This window comes from Chelonia mydas, chromosome 25, assembly GCF_015237465.2.
Source record: "Chelonia mydas isolate rCheMyd1 chromosome 25, rCheMyd1.pri.v2, whole genome shotgun sequence".
NCBI classification, from domain to species: domain Eukaryota; kingdom Metazoa; phylum Chordata; order Testudines; family Cheloniidae; genus Chelonia; species Chelonia mydas.
This window is the reverse complement of record NC_057858.1, coordinates 9,528,891-9,545,597: the sequence shown is the minus strand read 5'-3', so window position 1 is coordinate 9,545,597 and position 16,707 is coordinate 9,528,891. Positions and strand designations below refer to the sequence as shown.

At 49.2% G+C, this 16,707-nt stretch overlaps 2 protein-coding genes across 3 annotated transcripts; both read left to right on the top strand.

The window, feature by feature from the left end:
- Positions 1-1,650: 1,650 nt before the first annotated feature.
- On the top strand, positions 1,651-11,259 carry LOC122463840 (ubiquitin domain-containing protein TINCR-like). The gene is made up of 2 exons (XM_043536087.1): positions 1,651-3,502; positions 11,042-11,259. Exons 1-2 carry the CDS (start codon positions 3,042-3,044, stop codon positions 11,043-11,045), a joined length of 465 nt encoding a protein of 154 aa, XP_043392022.1. The 5' UTR covers positions 1,651-3,041; the 3' UTR covers positions 11,046-11,259.
- Positions 11,041-15,194, top strand: LOC114022444. Of its 2 annotated transcripts, none has more exons than XM_037885927.2 (3): positions 11,041-11,143; positions 11,682-11,767; positions 12,445-15,194. In XM_037885927.2, the coding sequence occupies exon 3, from the start codon at positions 13,305-13,307 to the stop codon at positions 14,487-14,489; it is 1,185 nt and encodes a 394-aa protein (XP_037741855.2). In that variant the 5' UTR covers positions 11,041-11,143; positions 11,682-11,767; positions 12,445-13,304; the 3' UTR covers positions 14,490-15,194. The 2 variants fall into 2 exon arrangements, with proteins under 2 accessions (XP_037741855.2, XP_037741856.1); XM_037885928.2 differs by having other exon boundaries at positions 11,063-11,143; positions 11,687-11,767.
- The last annotated feature ends 1,513 nt before the right edge of the window (positions 15,195-16,707 follow it).

Here is a 16,707-nt window from a genome sequence, read left to right as displayed (position 1 = left end):
GATTTGTAAATAACGCTGGGGTTATGTATTATCACACAGGCACAGAACTCTGACTCCCTGCCTTGTCCTCCAGACAGATATGACAGGCTGGACACATGACCCGAGCAGGATGAGCGGAGGAGGAAGATTAAAATAACTTTGAGGGAAGAGCATAGAACTTTATCCTGTGCCTCTGTTTAGCCCACAAACCACCAGGAGCTTGTGAAATAATTACCTTAGACAGATAATAAAACATCCTCAGGCAAAACTAAGGTACTTAATATACTGCCCAAGTCAATTCCCCTTATTTCTGCTGTCCTTCTGCTTTTAATAATGGCTTAATGAAAAATTCAAAATTAATTGGAACTGGCATTAGACATTCACATGGCCCAGTGTGGGCTGCCGAGCTTAAATATTTCATCACCCACCTTCTCTGCCACACACTCTGCTTCCACAGGCTGGGATGTTGGCCCTTTCCCCCAAATTAAACCCTCTATAGCAGGGGCTGGTGGAAGAGGCTGAAGAAGTTTGCAAACTTCTTGCAGGTGAAAATAAATAAACCCCAGCAGCTAGATCTGAGTGTTTTCCTTCTGCTGCGATCTTTCCCTCTCTATTTAATGATACACATACGAGGACCGATCGGAAAGAGCAGCTCTAAAAATAAACAGGAGCTGTCTGAAAGGTATTTGTCAGTTGTCAGGCTGCCACGTAGGCTAGAAGAATGAATCAGCTGAAGGGGCTGACAGCAGACGGGCTCCTTTGAAATGAGAGTGCTTTGTGCTTCCCCTGGCACCCCCTGGGCAAGTAGTGCTGGCCGCATGTACAGACTTGGTGGTGTATAGGGAGTGATTCAGCTCTGATCCGTGTCAATGAGAGGCTGTCCTTTGACATCAGTGGGAAACGGATCAGTCCTGACTCAAGCTAAGTGTATGGCTTTACACCAAGGATGAACTTGGCCCTGGGAGTGGAATTCACCCATTACAGAGGCGATGCACCAGGCCCTCTGCTCGGGGGGGGGGGGAATTTTACCCCCTAGATCCATATTTTGGCTGTTAAGTCAGGGGTTTTATTTTCAGAGCGGCTGAGCACCAGCAGCTCCTATTGACTTCTGGACCCCTAGTTCTGGTGCCAAGATGAGATGTTAGCGGCCTAGCTTTAGGCACCCAAATTAGAAAAGCTGGCTTTCACCACTCTGTGCCTCAGTTTCCCCTTTTGTAACATGGTGCTCTTATGCTGACTTTACCTGAGGACCTGCCTTTGGAGCAGTTGCCGAGCTTATGATGTTTGTAAACACTTTGAAACCCTCCAGTGGAAGATGCTACTGCAGTGAAAAGTGCGTTAGTATTTGATCTGAGGGGCTCATAATAGCCACCCACCTCCCAGGTAGGTTTTCGTTACCCCATTTTTACAAAAGGGGAAGCTGAGGCACAGAGCTTGCTGTGACTCACCCACACATACACAGTGAGTCAGTAGCACAGCTGTCAATAGGACCCAGGCGTCCTGGCTCCCATCAAACCATAATCCCTGAATTATATTGGCCAGATTTGCAAAAGTGCTCAGCACCCAGCAACTTCCATTGTCTTCAGTGGGGATGGTGGCGGTGATTCTCCATTGTTCTTAACGGGCTGGGGGGGGGGCGGGGAGCGGGTTGGGATTCTCCATTGTTCTCAATGGGAGCTGCTGGATGCTCACCATATCTGAAAATCTGGCCAGTTCATTTAGAAGTATAACCGGGAGCCAAACTCCTTTCAGAATTTGGCGGTGTATAATAAAGCAAAGTCTTTGAAGACAAATGGCTTGCAGTACTTTGGTCAAAAGACACTATTCCGGGTACAAAAGAATGGCCACGGGGAATTAATTCACGTAATATGGCTGCAGGAAATTGTGTACAAGATAAGATCTTGACGTGATCTTTTTGAAAAAACACGACTTCCTCATCTAGCTGATCTTTGCTCTAAAGTATTCTCTTCCACATCTGCCACCAACTGCCCTGATGATCAGTCAATTATAAATGACTCCTATAGCTGATGACGTCTTCTGTCACAGTGGTATATTTAGATTTAGAAGGGGACAGTTTGTTACCACTGGTATTTAGATTAGAGCTGTATGAATAATGGATTTTTCAATTTGCCAGTAATTCGGTAAGTCATTTTGAACTGAAAATATCGAAATGTTTCCATTTGTTTGGATTTTTTTTTCAGTATTTTTTTTTTTTAACTGGAAACAATCTGGTGAAGAGAACAGGAATTTGTGGCACCTTAGAGACTAACAAATGTATTTGAGCATCTGGTGAAGCTCACACGAATTTGCCAAATGTTTTGATGTCACCAAATGTGCATTTTTCTGCCCAAGGAAAAAAAAAAGTTTTGGCAGCAAATTTCCCCCCTTCTCTGGTTTAGGTCTCTAGGCTGGTTGCAGTGCTCGTGCGCATTTTTTTCTGCAGCCTTGTGATGCTGTCGTTCCTCCCGTGCTAAGAGGACTTAGGGAGATCATTACTCAGATGGAACATCCTCCAGGAAGAGGAAGTAGTGCTGATTAACTAGCCTGGTGAGTCTACACGGTGGCCTTAGGAGCAGGGGATGACACACAGCCTGTGCACCTGGTGAATGTCGTTTATTCAATGTACAGTGTCTCAGCTGAGATGTAAAACAAAGAACATTGCGGTTGTTATAGATTCCGTTGCACTTTTCACCCGGGAGGAGGTATTGATTAGCTTTGAAGTCCTGCCCAAATTTCCGCATGTCTAATTACACACTCTGCCTATCTAGTCTCCATTGGAGGGAGTGTTTCTCTTTTCCTGATTTAAACTGCCATGGTGTGGTGCAATGTGACTGTTAACCAGTTGCTGGGTTCCACCTCAGAGGCAGCTGCATTTTAGTACTAGTGGAAGGGATCTTATTGAAGCTCTCCAGCTCTTTAATGCACCCACCCATCCATGGTCTCTAAATATCAGTCTTTGGAGTGCTTTGGGAGCCTTTGCGCTTTGCAAATATAATTATAATTCTTATGGCATTTGCAGGGCGGGAAATGACTCCTACACGTATTCCCCAGCCAGCAAGGGGATGTGTCTGTGGAAGCCAGTCCCTGAGATGAGCTCTTCCCTGGAATGTGAAGCACACAGTGTAGCAGCTGGGAGGAACAGGTTTGGCAAGAGGTGTAGGGTGTTCACTGCAGGAAGCTCATTCGGCGCCACGTCTCTGCCTTCACCAACACACCTGGATGCCCCTCAGTGCCGCGCTGGCCAGCCTGCCAGGCCCAAGAGGATGGAGACCCTGCGAAGGAGCCTTTCCCGCTGGAAGAGGTACCACATCAAGGTGCACCTGGCCGATGAGGACCTGCTGATGCCCCTCACTGTCAAGCCCACAGACAAGGTGATGGACCTGCGGGCTCACCTGGTGCGAGAGGGCATCACATCCTGGAAGAAGACTTTTTACTACAACGCCAGGCAGCTTGGGGAGGAGGAGACTGTCAAGGAGGCCAAAATCCAGAATGGCTCCGTCCTGCTTCTCGTCAGCCACAAGAGGTATGGGGGGAGATCATCACTGTTCCAGGGAGATGAATTGGGGGATGGGGGAGAAAGGGGATGTTCAACTGATTCGTGGTTGGAACTCTGGGATTTGCAAAGGGCCTACAGGTACTCAGCTTCCACTGACTTTCAGTGGGCGTATCGGTGCCTAATTCCCTTAGTCTTCTTTGAAAATCCCATGCTCTGTGCTTAAAGCAGGGGATGGGGGGAGGGAAGGAAGGAAAAAAATTGTTCTTGATCCAACCAATCCCTGTCCCCAGCAGGTTCTGCCATTCCTGACCACTGGGTCAACTTCTAAATAGAGGAGAGCAAAGACAGACCCTCTTGAATCCTATTAAAATGTGCTGGGCTAAGGGAGTTTTGCAGAGCAAGGAAATGCTGCATCTCCTTCCAGCTTGAGTGGAAAACATCCACTCAATGGGCAGCGGCCATCACAAAAGTGAACAGAATGCTGGGAATCATTAAGAAAGGGATAGATAATAGGACAGAAAATATCATGTTGCCTCTATATAAATCCATGGTGCGCCCACATCTTGAATACTGCGCCCTATCTCAAAACAGATATATTGGAATTGGAAAAGGTTCAGAAAAAAGCAACAAAAATGATTAGGGGTATAGAACGGCTTCCGTTTGAGGAGAGATTAATAAGACGGGGACTTTTCAGCTTGGAAAAGAGACGGCTCAGGGGAGATATGATTGAGGTCTATAAAATCATGACTGGTGTGGAGAAAGTAGATAAGGAAGTGTTGTTTACTACTTCTCATAACACAAGAACCAAATGAAATTAATAGGTAGCAAGTTTAAAACAAACAAAAGGAAGTATTTCTTCACACAACGCACAGTCAACCTGTGGAACTCCTTGCCAGAGGATGTTGTGAAGGCCAAGACCATAACAGGGTTCAAAAAAGGACTAGATAAATTCATGGAGGATAGGTCCATCAATGGCTATTAGCCAGGATGGACAGGAATGGGGTCCCTAGCCCCGGGTGGGCAAACTACGGCCTCCGGGCTGGATCTGGCCTGCGGGATTGCCGCAGGATTGCTGCGGGCCCCGTGCCGCTCCCGGAAGCAGCCAGCACCACGTCCCTGTGGCCCCTGGGGAGGGGCGGAGCAGAGGGCTCCGCGCTAACCTCGCCTGCAGGCACGGCCCCCTGTAGCTCCCATTGGCTGGGAACGGGGAACCGCAGCCAATGGGAGCTTCAGGGGAGGTACCCGCAGGCGAGCGCAGCACGCGGAGCCCTCTGCTCCCCCCCTCCCCCAGGGGCTGCAGGGACGTGGTGCCGGCTGCTTCCGGGAGCGGCATGGCATGGCACATGGCCAGGGCAGCCAGGGAGCCTGCCTGAGCCCACCGCACACTGCTGGACCGGGCTGGAGCCTGCACCCAGAACCCCTCCTGCACCCCACATCCCAACCCCCTGCCCTGAGCCCCCTCCTGCACACTGTGCCCCCTCCCACACCCTCTCCCACACCCCAACTCACTGCCTTGAGCCCCCTGCCGCATCCCTCCCGCACTCCAAGCCCCTGCCCTGAGCCCCCTCGTACACCCCGCACCCCTCCTGCACCCCAACCCCTTGCCCTGAGCCCCTTCCTGCACACTGGCCCCGACCTCCCGCACTCCCTCCCGCACACCAACCCACTGCCCCAGCCCGACATTCATGGCCCTGCATGCAATTTCCCCACCCAGATGTTTGCCCACCCCTGCCCTAGCCTCTGTTTGCCAGAAGCTGGGAATAAGTGACAGGGGATGGATCACGTGATGATTCCTTGTTCTGTTCATTCCCTCTGGGGCACCTGGCACTGGCCACTGTAGGCAGACAGGACACTGGGCTAGATGGACCCTTGGTCTGACCCAGTAGCGCTGTTCTTATGTTCTTTGATTCTACCTTGTAGTAACTTGCTCCTTCCTTCCCTATTTACTAGCTATCTCTGCGGGCCAGGTTTGGGCTGCCACCGTCTGTCTCAGGTGCTCAGCAGTCAGCAGGGTGCCAAGCCTGCAATGACGCATGGTTGATGCAGCCCCACACACCTTCCCAGTGTGTTATGGGGCTAGACATAGACCATGAAGGGCCAGCACTGAGATGTAAGCGGGACCGGCCAGGAAGCACAATGAGATTAGACACAACCATGCTGGGTGCTTTAGATGCAGTGCTCTCACTAGGGCAGCTCTTATGTTCTAGTAGGAGTTAAAGCAGAGAACCACAGTGGAAAAGAGACCTTTCCTCCACCAGGATCGCTCAGGGCGTCTGGTGAACACACGGAGGTGTAATTTACACCACCCCACTACACCATCTTTTTGGAATCTGGCCCATCACCATCAGCTCTGCTAAATTCTGTGAAGCATTTTGGCACACAATAGAGAAGGTGCTGTACAAAATGGAGCTGAATCACATTGTCTCCAGCTCAGATCCTTGAATCCAAACCCCACTGAACTGTGTGTGAGTAGGTGAGATTCAAATTCACAGAGCCACACCTGCCCTTAAGGTTTTGGTACCTGGTTGGAGATCAATCCGGAATGGGCCTGTTTGCTACTTCAGAGGCCCCTGAAATCTCATGAGAACACTGATCTCACAAGATTTCAGCCATTTCCTGCCCGAGCCAAGGCAAACTCATGAGATTTCAGCATTGTCCAACCTGCCTCCAAGAGTTGATTCAGCTTCACACCCAGACCACTCAGGTTAATCTGGATCAGTATCCTTATTCCTCTGCCTCGCCTCTTCTCTAGTGGTGGGAACTTTTTGATTTCTGATGTTTATTTTTTCTTGGAATTTTAAGCCTAAACTTTCAAAAGTGTCCAATGATTTTGCATAACTCAGTGACTGGAGTGCCCAGCCTGAGACATCTTTAAAAAGGCCTGATTTTCAGAAAGGGCTGACCATCTACCTTCTGAAAATCAGGGGTGAAATCCTGGCACCAGAGACGTCAGTGAAGGTTTTGCCATTCAGTGCTTCAATGGAGCCAGGATCTCACCCTTTAAGGTGGTGTCTCTAACTGGGCATCCAAAACCACTGGCCACTTCTGAAAATGTAGGCCTTAGTGCTTATTTTAGGCACATTATGGCTCAAATTTGTAGAAGTTTTTTTAAAAAGGGGGATTTATAATATTATTTCCCTTGAATTTTATCAAAATTTGCCAGCTCCTGGAGATCAGCTTCAAAGCAAGCACCGTGCGGGGGTCATCAGTGTCTATTTACCCCACCTGCTACAAACCCACATTCCTGGGGGCATCAGGAATTGGTAGTCCTCTAGTCCTGCTCTGTAGCCCCTGGTGCCTAAGCATGAGCTCCTAGCAATCATGAAGGATCATTGGGTTCTGCCAATGCCCTCCACAAATAAGATTCAACCTGGCACAAATGGTAAATGGCCAGGTATTTGGGGTGTATGTTTCAGAAGGGGTGCATGGGTCACTCTGAGAAGCTGGATATGAGTCAGCAGTGTGCCCTTGTTGCCAAGAAGGCCAACAGCATATTGGGCTGTATTAGTAGGAGCATTGCCAGCAGATCGAGGGAAGCGATTATTCCCCTCTATTTGGCACTGGTGAGGCCACACCTGGAGTACTGCATCCAGTTTTGGTCCCCTCACTACAGAAGGGATGTGGACAAATTGGAGAGAGTCCAGCCGAGGGCAACGAAAATGATCAGGGGAATGGGGCACATGACTTACGAGGAGAGGCTGAGGGAACTGGGGTTATTTAGTCTGCAGAAGAGAAGAGTGAGGGGGGATTTGATAGCAGCCTTCAACCACTTGACGCGGGGTTCCAAAGAGGATGGAGCTTGGCTGTTCTCTGTGGTCGCAAATGACAGAACAAGGAGCAATGGTCTCAAGTTGCAGTTGGGGAGGTCTAAGTTGGATATTAGAAAATACTATTTCACTAGGAGGGTGGTGAAGCACTGGAATGGGTTCCCTAGGGAGGTGGTGGAATCTCCATCCTTAGAGGTTTTTAAGGCCCGGCTTGACAAAGCCCTGGCTGGGATGATTTAGTTGGGGATTGGTCCTGCTTTGAGCAGGGGGTTAGAGTAGATGACCTCCTGAGGTCTCTTCCAACCCTAATAGTCTATGATTCTATGTATTTGTGGGATACTCCCCACTGGGATATTTGTGGGTGATGTTCACACAAGTGGATAAACAGTAATTATTGTCCTAGGTGTGGGGCTTGGCTCTTATTCAGTATCTGTCAGGTTGTGGCCTTCATGACTCAGTGCTTGGCCAAGTTTTGTGTACAATCAGGGACTGGTTTTACTGGGGTGCTTGTCTGCAAACCATTCTTGAGAGAGCCCTGTATTACTCAAACCAACCAGCCGAGAATACAAGGATAGCGCTAGGCAGCTGGACCGGGGAACTTCCCTGTGACGCAGGCTGCAGCGCTGGTTTTGGCTTGGGTCCCCGAGAGCATCAGGTAGTAGAGAACATGCTGCTGGGTCTGCCTAGGAACATCGGGTAAGAGGAAATGCGGTGCTGGGGTCTGGCTAGTGTTTCTGGGTGTGCCAGGGTAATAGAGAAAGCAATTCTAGTCAGCAGGCCCAAGGATTTGAGGAGCTGGTTGGCGTGATTCCTGCCCTCCAAAGGTCAGTCCCTAATTTGTTAAGATTTCCCTGCACATCCCAGCATCCTCTGCCTGCTCCTCTGTACCAAGACCCCAGCCAAGCAGAGCTATATTAATTCCCAAAGTGGAGCTGCTCTGATTGCCAAGGTTTGTGGGTCAGTGTCATGCCCATAAATATTAATAGTGACACTGCGTGCAGCGTGTCCTTCACCAGGGGCTCGTGGGACAGTGAAAACGTGAAAATGACTCTATTTTTCATCCTCCCCCCTTTTAATGCTTTTGTACATCATTGGCATTTAGTGAAGGCCGAGTCAGCACTTCCACTACCTGCCTCTGTTTTCTGGGGTTTATAACGTAGCCATAAACATTCACTTAAGGCTGCAGCTTGGCAGAAAAGGCTCAGCCCAGCCGCTAATACTGAGCATTTATTTGGACCATAGTGTTCAAAAGTTTGAACAAGCCATTCTGGAGTTCAATCAACATGACCTCTCTCCCCTGCAAAACATACAGAAGGGTCAGAGCTGGGTAAATAAAATTCATCTTCCTGAATGGAGGGCCAGCATGCTCACTAATTGGATTATAGTAGCACCAACTGAGATCAGGGCTTCCTTGTGCTAGGAGGGGTAGAAAAATGGCAAAAGACAGTCCTTGTTCCTAAACAGCTACACAGACAAGGGTGGAAGTGGGAGGGGGAAGGTGAAACAAGCCCAGCGAAGGGAAATGATTTGCCCGAAGTCTCACGGTAGCTCAGTGGCAGAACCAAGAAGAGAATCCAAGTTTCTGGACTCCCAGGTCAGTGTCCCTACTACTGGACAGCATTGCTTCTCTGTTCACAGAATAGGAGTTTAGTGAGGTTCAAGTGGGGGCATAGTTCTTGTGGTGTCTCTCTGTAAAGGGAGGAATTTCCTCCCAAACCACTTAGTCCTGGAATCTCGTGGAATCTGGTAAAATAAAGTATCTAGATGATCAAGCTTTTCATCATTCTCCTCCCTCTCTTCCCCCCCTCCTGGCTCTGCAACAGGCCACATTCTCTTTTCAGTGACACCCTCCTGACTTCCGTGAGGCTGCACTGGGATAACTGGGCAGATATGAAGGCTTTCACCATACAATAAGGCAAAATCCTCCGTTCTGTGAAGTGCCCTCTGTGCACCACAGCAGTCTCTGAAGAGCAGGAATGCTTTGAATTTCTATACTGCATAGTACAATAACAGCAGCAATCATAATAATAGTTAATATGTGAACCAAACTACAGATCTGCTTTTAGAGTTCTTTGTTCTATCTAATCTATCTATCCCCATCCACCCCGTCGATCTATCTAATCTCATCTAATCTATCTATCCCCATATACCCCTTCTATCTATCTATCACACCATTTCCAAAAAGCCACCAGGTGGCAACAGCTTTTGGTCCAGAACTCTGTTGGATCTTGTGCACTCAATATGCCCATGCAGCTTTCCCAGCCGTCAATGGGGATTCGGCACACTACAGCACATGCAACCGACAGAGCTGAACTCAAGGGGGTACCGACCCTGCAGTGGCCACGTGCACAGAGCGCTCAGAGAATTCATCTGGTGGTTTTTTTGCATGAATCAGCGGCAAGATTGGGCCTGTGGGGGGTGGAGGGACCTGAACATAGGAGGACTGCACAAGATTTGCCCCATGGTGCCAGCTCAATAGTGCTGTATCCTCTCTGGGCCAAAGTGGAGGGCTCTCTGCATGCCAGCCTGGAGGGGGATTTTAGGGTGTAGTACACTGGGCAGGGAGTGTGGGTCCACAGTTATACAGATTCATCACCCAACCTACCCACCCCTCCTCCACCACTCACGCACACACGTACGCACATAGCCCGCCCCCATACTCCACCACCACGACAGCCTTGAGGTTGCGGTAACAGCCGATGGGTGAAATTCCTGTGCGGAAGGCTAGTCCTAGGTCCCTGCACCACTGCAGTCCTCAACATAGGGCTGGAATATGACTTCTCTGATGCCTAGACCTTGTGCTGCTCTCTGCCCAGGGGTGAATTTCATCCTCAGATGTCACTCGTCAGCCAGGCCGTGCAGGTTCTGCCTCCTTCCTGACTGCCATGAACCACCCCCTTGCCCAGCAAGCCCCAGTCCCAAGCCTTCAATAGCACTCAGTGGGTCTCTCTGCTCAGACAAAGCCAAGTAGGATCTTTAACACGTGTGCGGACCCGGGGTATCCTTAATAATAAGCCTGGTGCCATCTACTGGATAAATAACACATGCTTAAAAAATAGCCCCACAGAAATCCATTACCCAGTCAATAGCCTGGATGGGGCTTGCCTTCCCCATCCCTTTGGTTGAAGGCAGTCTTTATGTATATAGTGTACTCACGATTATCCAAATAGCCTGAGGGGGCAGGGGACCACATGGATTTTATTGAGATAATAGAGAGTTCAGATAATCAAGAGAGTAGGAACCATTCAGCAGCGGGGTGGCTGGTGAGAGTGAGGTGCAATGGGCGTCTTGCTAAGAAGGATTCATGCTGCCTATCCCTGCCCAATCCCTGGCATAGGCAAGCTGCTTTCCTCCTCTCAGGTGCGGGAGGTGGGTTGTCCAGGTGCACATACTGGAAGGGAAGGGGAGGAGTGGGAGGGAGGTGGGTTATGGCGGCTTCCAGAGGGAAACCTGCAGGATGGCTGAAAAGCTGGAGGGCGGGGAGGAGGTTTCAAATCTCTTGTGATGAGAGAGAAGCATCTAGTGTGGGGGCATTTAGTTGCTGGGGGCGGGGTGGCAATGGGGAGCAGGTCTGAGAAGCTAGAAGTGGGGTCATGCCCCTTTGAGGTCTTGTCACGGAGGATTAGGCAGTTGACAGAAGGCTGGGTGGAGAGAGGCGTGTGTGTTGTGAGTGAGGATTACCTCTGAGTTCTCCCCACGCTAGCCGGGCTGGCTCCACCACCCCGATGTTGGTGAAAGGTGCTGTTGATTGAGCCCCAAGGGTCTGCACCATGCTGGGAACACGCTGTTTCTTATTTAGATAACGCCATGCAGCGGAGCCCAGGCAACAAGAGATGGGGCAAGTAACGAAGGCGGAAGGGAAGCTGCTGGAAGAGCGCTTGGCCCTGATTACTGGCTCTTGGTGAGTTCCTCGTCACGCGCAGGCTCCACAGACACTTCTGTAATCAGCTCAGAACGTTCCAGCAGAGTGTCCAGGAATAATTAACTCAAAGAGAGCAACACATAACATTTCTTCATCAGCGCAGCCTGTGGTCTGAGCCACCAAAGGCAAATAATGTGGAGACCTTCTTGACTCAGAAATAGACTCCCACTTTCAAGTTACTGTTGTTTTGAAATTTGGAATTCACATGATGAAATCCAGAAGACACATTTTTGTTTCCCCTGCCTTTTAAATCGCAGTCTTTTGCTCTGTAGGAGCCAAACTGACCTGCCTTGAATTAGCTATGCATCTGCTCAGATACCTAGCGCCTATAGCTGGCAGCATTGCCAGACTCAGGGAGCCTTTTTGCAGCTCAGGGGGATATCTACAAGGAGTGAATTAACTATGGTGATGCAGGGAGCTGCCTGTATTATTGTTTTTCTCTGAGTTAGGCTTTGAATGACATCTGTGATCTGCTTGACAATCTTTTATTCTAAATGCAGTTGTTGCCTTTCTTCAGAGCAGCAGGAACCAGCATGGTGCCATCCTTCAAATGATGGATCGCATTGCTTGGAGGGGTGGAAACCCACCCAGAAACACTGAAAGGTACAGTATGGAAAGGGGACAAAACCAGTCAAGTTTCTTAGAGGTACACCCCTACTTTTCTCCCCCATCCCATGGTGCAATACAAAGTAACCTGTGTTTGGAAATAGCTGGCTAAGGTACCGGATCTGCGTCTTTCTTGGATTTTTGTTGTGTTGTCATTTCTCGTTACGAGATTTTTAAAGTTAGGGGACTGAGACTGCATTGCCCTCTAGTGGTTGGGTGGCTGGAAAGCTGGTAGGAGTAATACTGCTGCTACTAATTCATCCCCCCTTGCATCTTCTAGCTACTATTCTCCCCCCACTGCCTTACCATTTCATTTTCAGTCGCTCTGTTGGTGATTCTTGCTAAATCTTGGGATCAAACCATTAAGCGGCTCACAGAATTGGCCAAGCCAGCTATTTATAATCTGTCTGTTTTAGGCATCAAGGGTTTATGAATACAGGGGTAGATAATAAGATAATTCTTTGATATATAGAAGTATGTTTAGGTTCCCCCTACATACCTAGGTGGCAAGATGGGTCTCATGTATGGCATGGTACCTCTGTATCCACTATGAAATAGTCCAGGATCTTCAGACTAGCTTGTCTAGCAATTATTATATGTCTTAATATCATGAAGATGCCTATCATTCAAATGACTCCTAAATGGATCTTCCCCTTTTTCTCTGTAAATTACAGGTGTGGGCAAGGAAGTTGCAGGGTGTGCACACTCCAGTCCGCGTTCCATGCCGGTATCATCATGGGGCGTAGGTGTTTGCCGGTCTGCTCTGTACACCATGGATGTTTGTGTTGGATTTGTTTGTCTCCGGGGTCCGACTGTTGCTGCGACATTTCAGATTGGATTATCAGGAACACTGCTTCTGTGTTCAACTCTCTCCAGCTCTGAACTACAGTAACCCCCAACCTAACCTCTCTATGGGAGAAAACAAGCCCAGGCAGGACAGTCCCACCTAGCTGCCTGTTCCAGAAGACGCAGTCCAGACTGAGGCATGCTGATAGGAAGCTGGAATCGTCGCTGCGTGCCTCTGCTTTACCCGAGTTAGGGAACCATTCAGGGCTTCAGCCTCCAGGGCCATCAGCTTGGCAGCTTTCCTCAGCACTAAATTTATTTTTTAAAGCTATATCAATGTTGTGCCCGAAGGGAATGGAGGAACAGATGCAGCCTGTGGAGTCTGGCTTTAATTCATCTGCTTCGTTTAATTTTCTACCCTGCCTTCTAATCAGTGACATTGCATTGATGGCCCTGGGAATACTCCAGCTTCTCGTACAGGCGCAGTTTAGTACAACACGGTGGCTGTGCCATCTTAGCTGGTTCACAGGATCTCACTCAGGGTGGCTGTGCCACGTTACCTCACAGGCGCTCTCTCAGTCAGGATGGCTGTGCCACTTTACCTCACACGGCTGTGCCACGTTACCTCACAGGGGCTCTCTCGCTCAGGGTGGCTTTGCCACGTTACCTCACACGGCTGTGCCACATTACCTCACAGGGGCTCTCTCAGTCAGGGTGGCTGTGCCACTTTACCTCACATGGCTGTGCCATGTTACCTCACATGGCTGTGCCACGTTACCTCACAGGGGCTCTCTCGCTCAGGGTGGCTGTGCCATGTTACCTCACAGGGCTGTGCCACGTTATCTCACAGGGGCTGTGCCACATTATCTCACAGGGGCTGTGCCATGTTATCTCACAGGGGCTGTGCCACGTTACCTCACAGGGGCTCTCTCGCTCAGGGTGGCTTTGCCACGTTACCTCACATGGCTGTGCCACGTTACCTCACAGGGGCTCTCTCAGTCAGGGTGGCTGTGCCACTTTACCTCACACGGCTGTGCCACGTTACCTCACATGGCTGTGCCACGTTACCTCACAGGGGCTCTCTCAGTCAGGGTGGCTGTGCCACTTTACCTCACACGGCTGTGCCACGTTACCTCACATGGCTGTGCCACGTTACCTCACAGGGGCTCTGTCGCTCAGGGTGGCTGTGCCACGTTACCTCACACGGCTGTGCCACGTTACCTCACATGGCTGTGCCACATTACCTCACAGGGGCTCTCTCGCTCAGGGTGGCTGTGCCATGTTACCTCACAGGACTGTGCCACATTACCTCACAGGAGTTCTCTCACTCAGGGTGGCTGTGCCACGTTATCTCACAGGGGCTGTGCCACGTTACCTCACATGGCTGTGCCACATTACCTCACACGGCTGTGCCATGTTACCTCACAGGGGCTCTCTCGCTCAGGGTGGCTGTGCCATGTTACCTCACACGGCTGTGCCACGTTACCTCACAGGGGCTCTCTCGCTCAGGGTGGCTGTGCCACATTACCTCACATGGCTGTGCCACATTATCTCACACGGCTGTGCCACATTACCTCACAGGAGCTCTCTCGCTCAGGGTGGCTGTGCCACGTTACCTCACACGGCCGTGCCACGTTATCTCACAGGAGCCCTCTCGCTCAGGGTGGCTGTGCCACGTTACCGCACAGGGCTGTGTTATGTTACCTCACAGATGCCGTCTCACTCAGGGCAGCTGTGCCATGTTACCTCAGAGTGGCTGTCTCAGGAAGGCTGTGGTACCCTTTTCTGTTGGCTGACCAAATTTCCACCTTCATCTTCGTTATGTGCTGTCGATGTTCATCCTGAGCAGCACTGCTTGTTCATTCAGTCACCCAAGGCCGAGACACGCCGAAACCAGGAAGGTGTCCTTCTGGGTGACAGCTCTCCTTTGTGAGGCTCACAGTATATCCTGAATAGTATAATCTGTATCAGATTGCTTTTACCTGCTAAAATGGAGAAGTAGGGCCCAGCAGGAATGCAGTTGCATGGTGGAATAAAAACTCTGGGACGCACAGTCAAAAAAAAGTATTTATTCCATCCTTTGCCACTGTGCTGTGGGCACCACTCAACTGCTGCTCATTATGAAGTGTTAAACAGAACCAAACCCCATGTGTCTTTCTATTTCATAAGAATGACTTGTCTTGTTTAAGACCACCTTTAGGCACTCATGGGCCTCAATAATGTGTATGTGCCTAAACTTAATAGACGGGCCAAGATTGCGACCTTCCTAAAAATTTGATGATAGCTGCGGTTTTTCATGGCTCCGTCCTGTAAGTCGCAGGCCTATGCCACGGGATAATTGCCAGTATCCCCATACAGCATCAATGCCTGAGTGATGCTCGGATGATATGGTGATGGACAGATATGTTTTCAATGAATCTATCTACAGTTCTCTTGTACACAATAACCCCCCCATCCTGATAGCCTTGAAAGTACTCTTGCAACATTGTTTCTTATTTTATTATCATATTTCCATTGCTGTGTTCCCATGTGTGGTGCTAACGTTTAAATTCAGATATTGAAATTCAGAGGAATATTTAAATAAATAAGCAAATGGATATTTAAAAAAACAACAAACCCCGCTTCGTGGGAATTAAACAAAAACCCAAATGGACGTGGAAGAAGTATTTCTTCAGCTCTTCCCCATTGCCCTGTGTCTTCCTTTACAGCTGTTCAAAATCAGAGCCAAGTGGGGGTGTGATGTGACAAGGTTCTGATTTAGGAGCATTTTGCACTCACTTTGCATTGGTGTAAATGAGTGCATGAGGCGAGGCTTGTGGAGAATCAGGCAGCTTGTTTTCACAGCAAAACCCACCTTTGGGGCCCAAATTGGCCGACCTGTGTTTCTTGATGCATATGTTATAGCTGACAGCCAGAGGCAAGTGTTTTAAGGGTTAGCTGGACTTGTACAGTTCTTGTCAGCCTCAGGTAGAAAGCAATCCCAGTATGCATCCCATTGAAATGGTGGCTTGTAAAGAAGTGCAGAGAACAGGAGCAAGAGGTTGTGAAACAAGATGAATGAGATGGGTTCAATGACCTGCTAGAAGCTACAGCTACGTAGCTCATACTACTGCTTGGAAAGGCTTTTGCAGCTACCATAAATGCTTCTAAATAGCCTTATTTCCCTCGCCAGCAGAGAAATAAGCAGCTTCAATGGAGAGGAGTAAATCCATTTGATTGGAAACATTGCTGGGGATAACCTAGTTATAAGTAATAACCCAATCTCTCCACCCAGACAGACCCAGCCTTGTCCACCAAAGAATCAGTGTATCACTCCTAACATTTCCAGTTACAACTGAACAAGGGCCCAGGAGAGGGGAAAAGGCATCAAGGGAGAATGATTTGTAAGAGGTGAAAGGGAGCATGGGTAATCTGGGTTATAAACTGTGCATGCGCCATGAGCTAAAAGTCCAGGCCCCTCTGACATTATAATGACTTTTTAAAAGAATTGAGTATAAGCAGGAAGAGCCTTATTCTCATTTACACTCTGGCCACTTTACTCACACACCCAGTAGTGCAAAGTGGCTGCAAGACCTTTTTACACAGCCAGCGCGGTGGGAAGGGGATTAAGGCCTGTAATGTTTGGTTTCCCTGCCCTCAACGGTGTAGTTTCCCCGCCTCTCCATATTTCAGTATATAGAGATGAGAAGACAATGTGATCTAGTGGTTAGAGTCCTGTATTAGGCATCAGAAAACCTGGATTTTGTTCCTGGCTCTGTCGCTGACCTGTGGTGTGACCTTTGGAAAGTGACTTCCACTCTCTGCTTCTATTTCCTCTCTCCCCCTTTTAAGGTTGTAAGCTTTTTCCAGCCAGGGCAGGTATCTCACTCTCTGTATAGACAGCGTCCAGCACAATAGAACCTCAATCGCTGTTGGGTTCTCTAGGTGCTACTGTGACGTAATAGTAATCTGTTATCTGAAGAAAGATTTATAAACAATATTTTGCATTTCTTTAGCACTGCACCTAGCAGCGTTTTGAAGGAGCTTTGCAACTACTAATACTTCATCCCCAGAGTACCCCTGCTATTTATCCGCAGTCTACTGATGGATGGAAACTCAGTGCTCAGTTTAAGGACCAGTTTGGCAATCTGGGTGAAATTCTGGCTCTATTG

Coding starts and splice junctions, on each gene's coding strand:
- LOC122463840 (XM_043536087.1), top strand. CDS start 3,042: ATGTGTCTGTGGAAGCCAGTCCCTGAGATGAGCTCTTCCCTGGAATGT.
- LOC114022444 (XM_037885928.2), top strand. CDS start 12,893: ATGTTGTGCCCGAAGGGAATGGAGGAACAGATGCAGCCTGTGGAGTCT.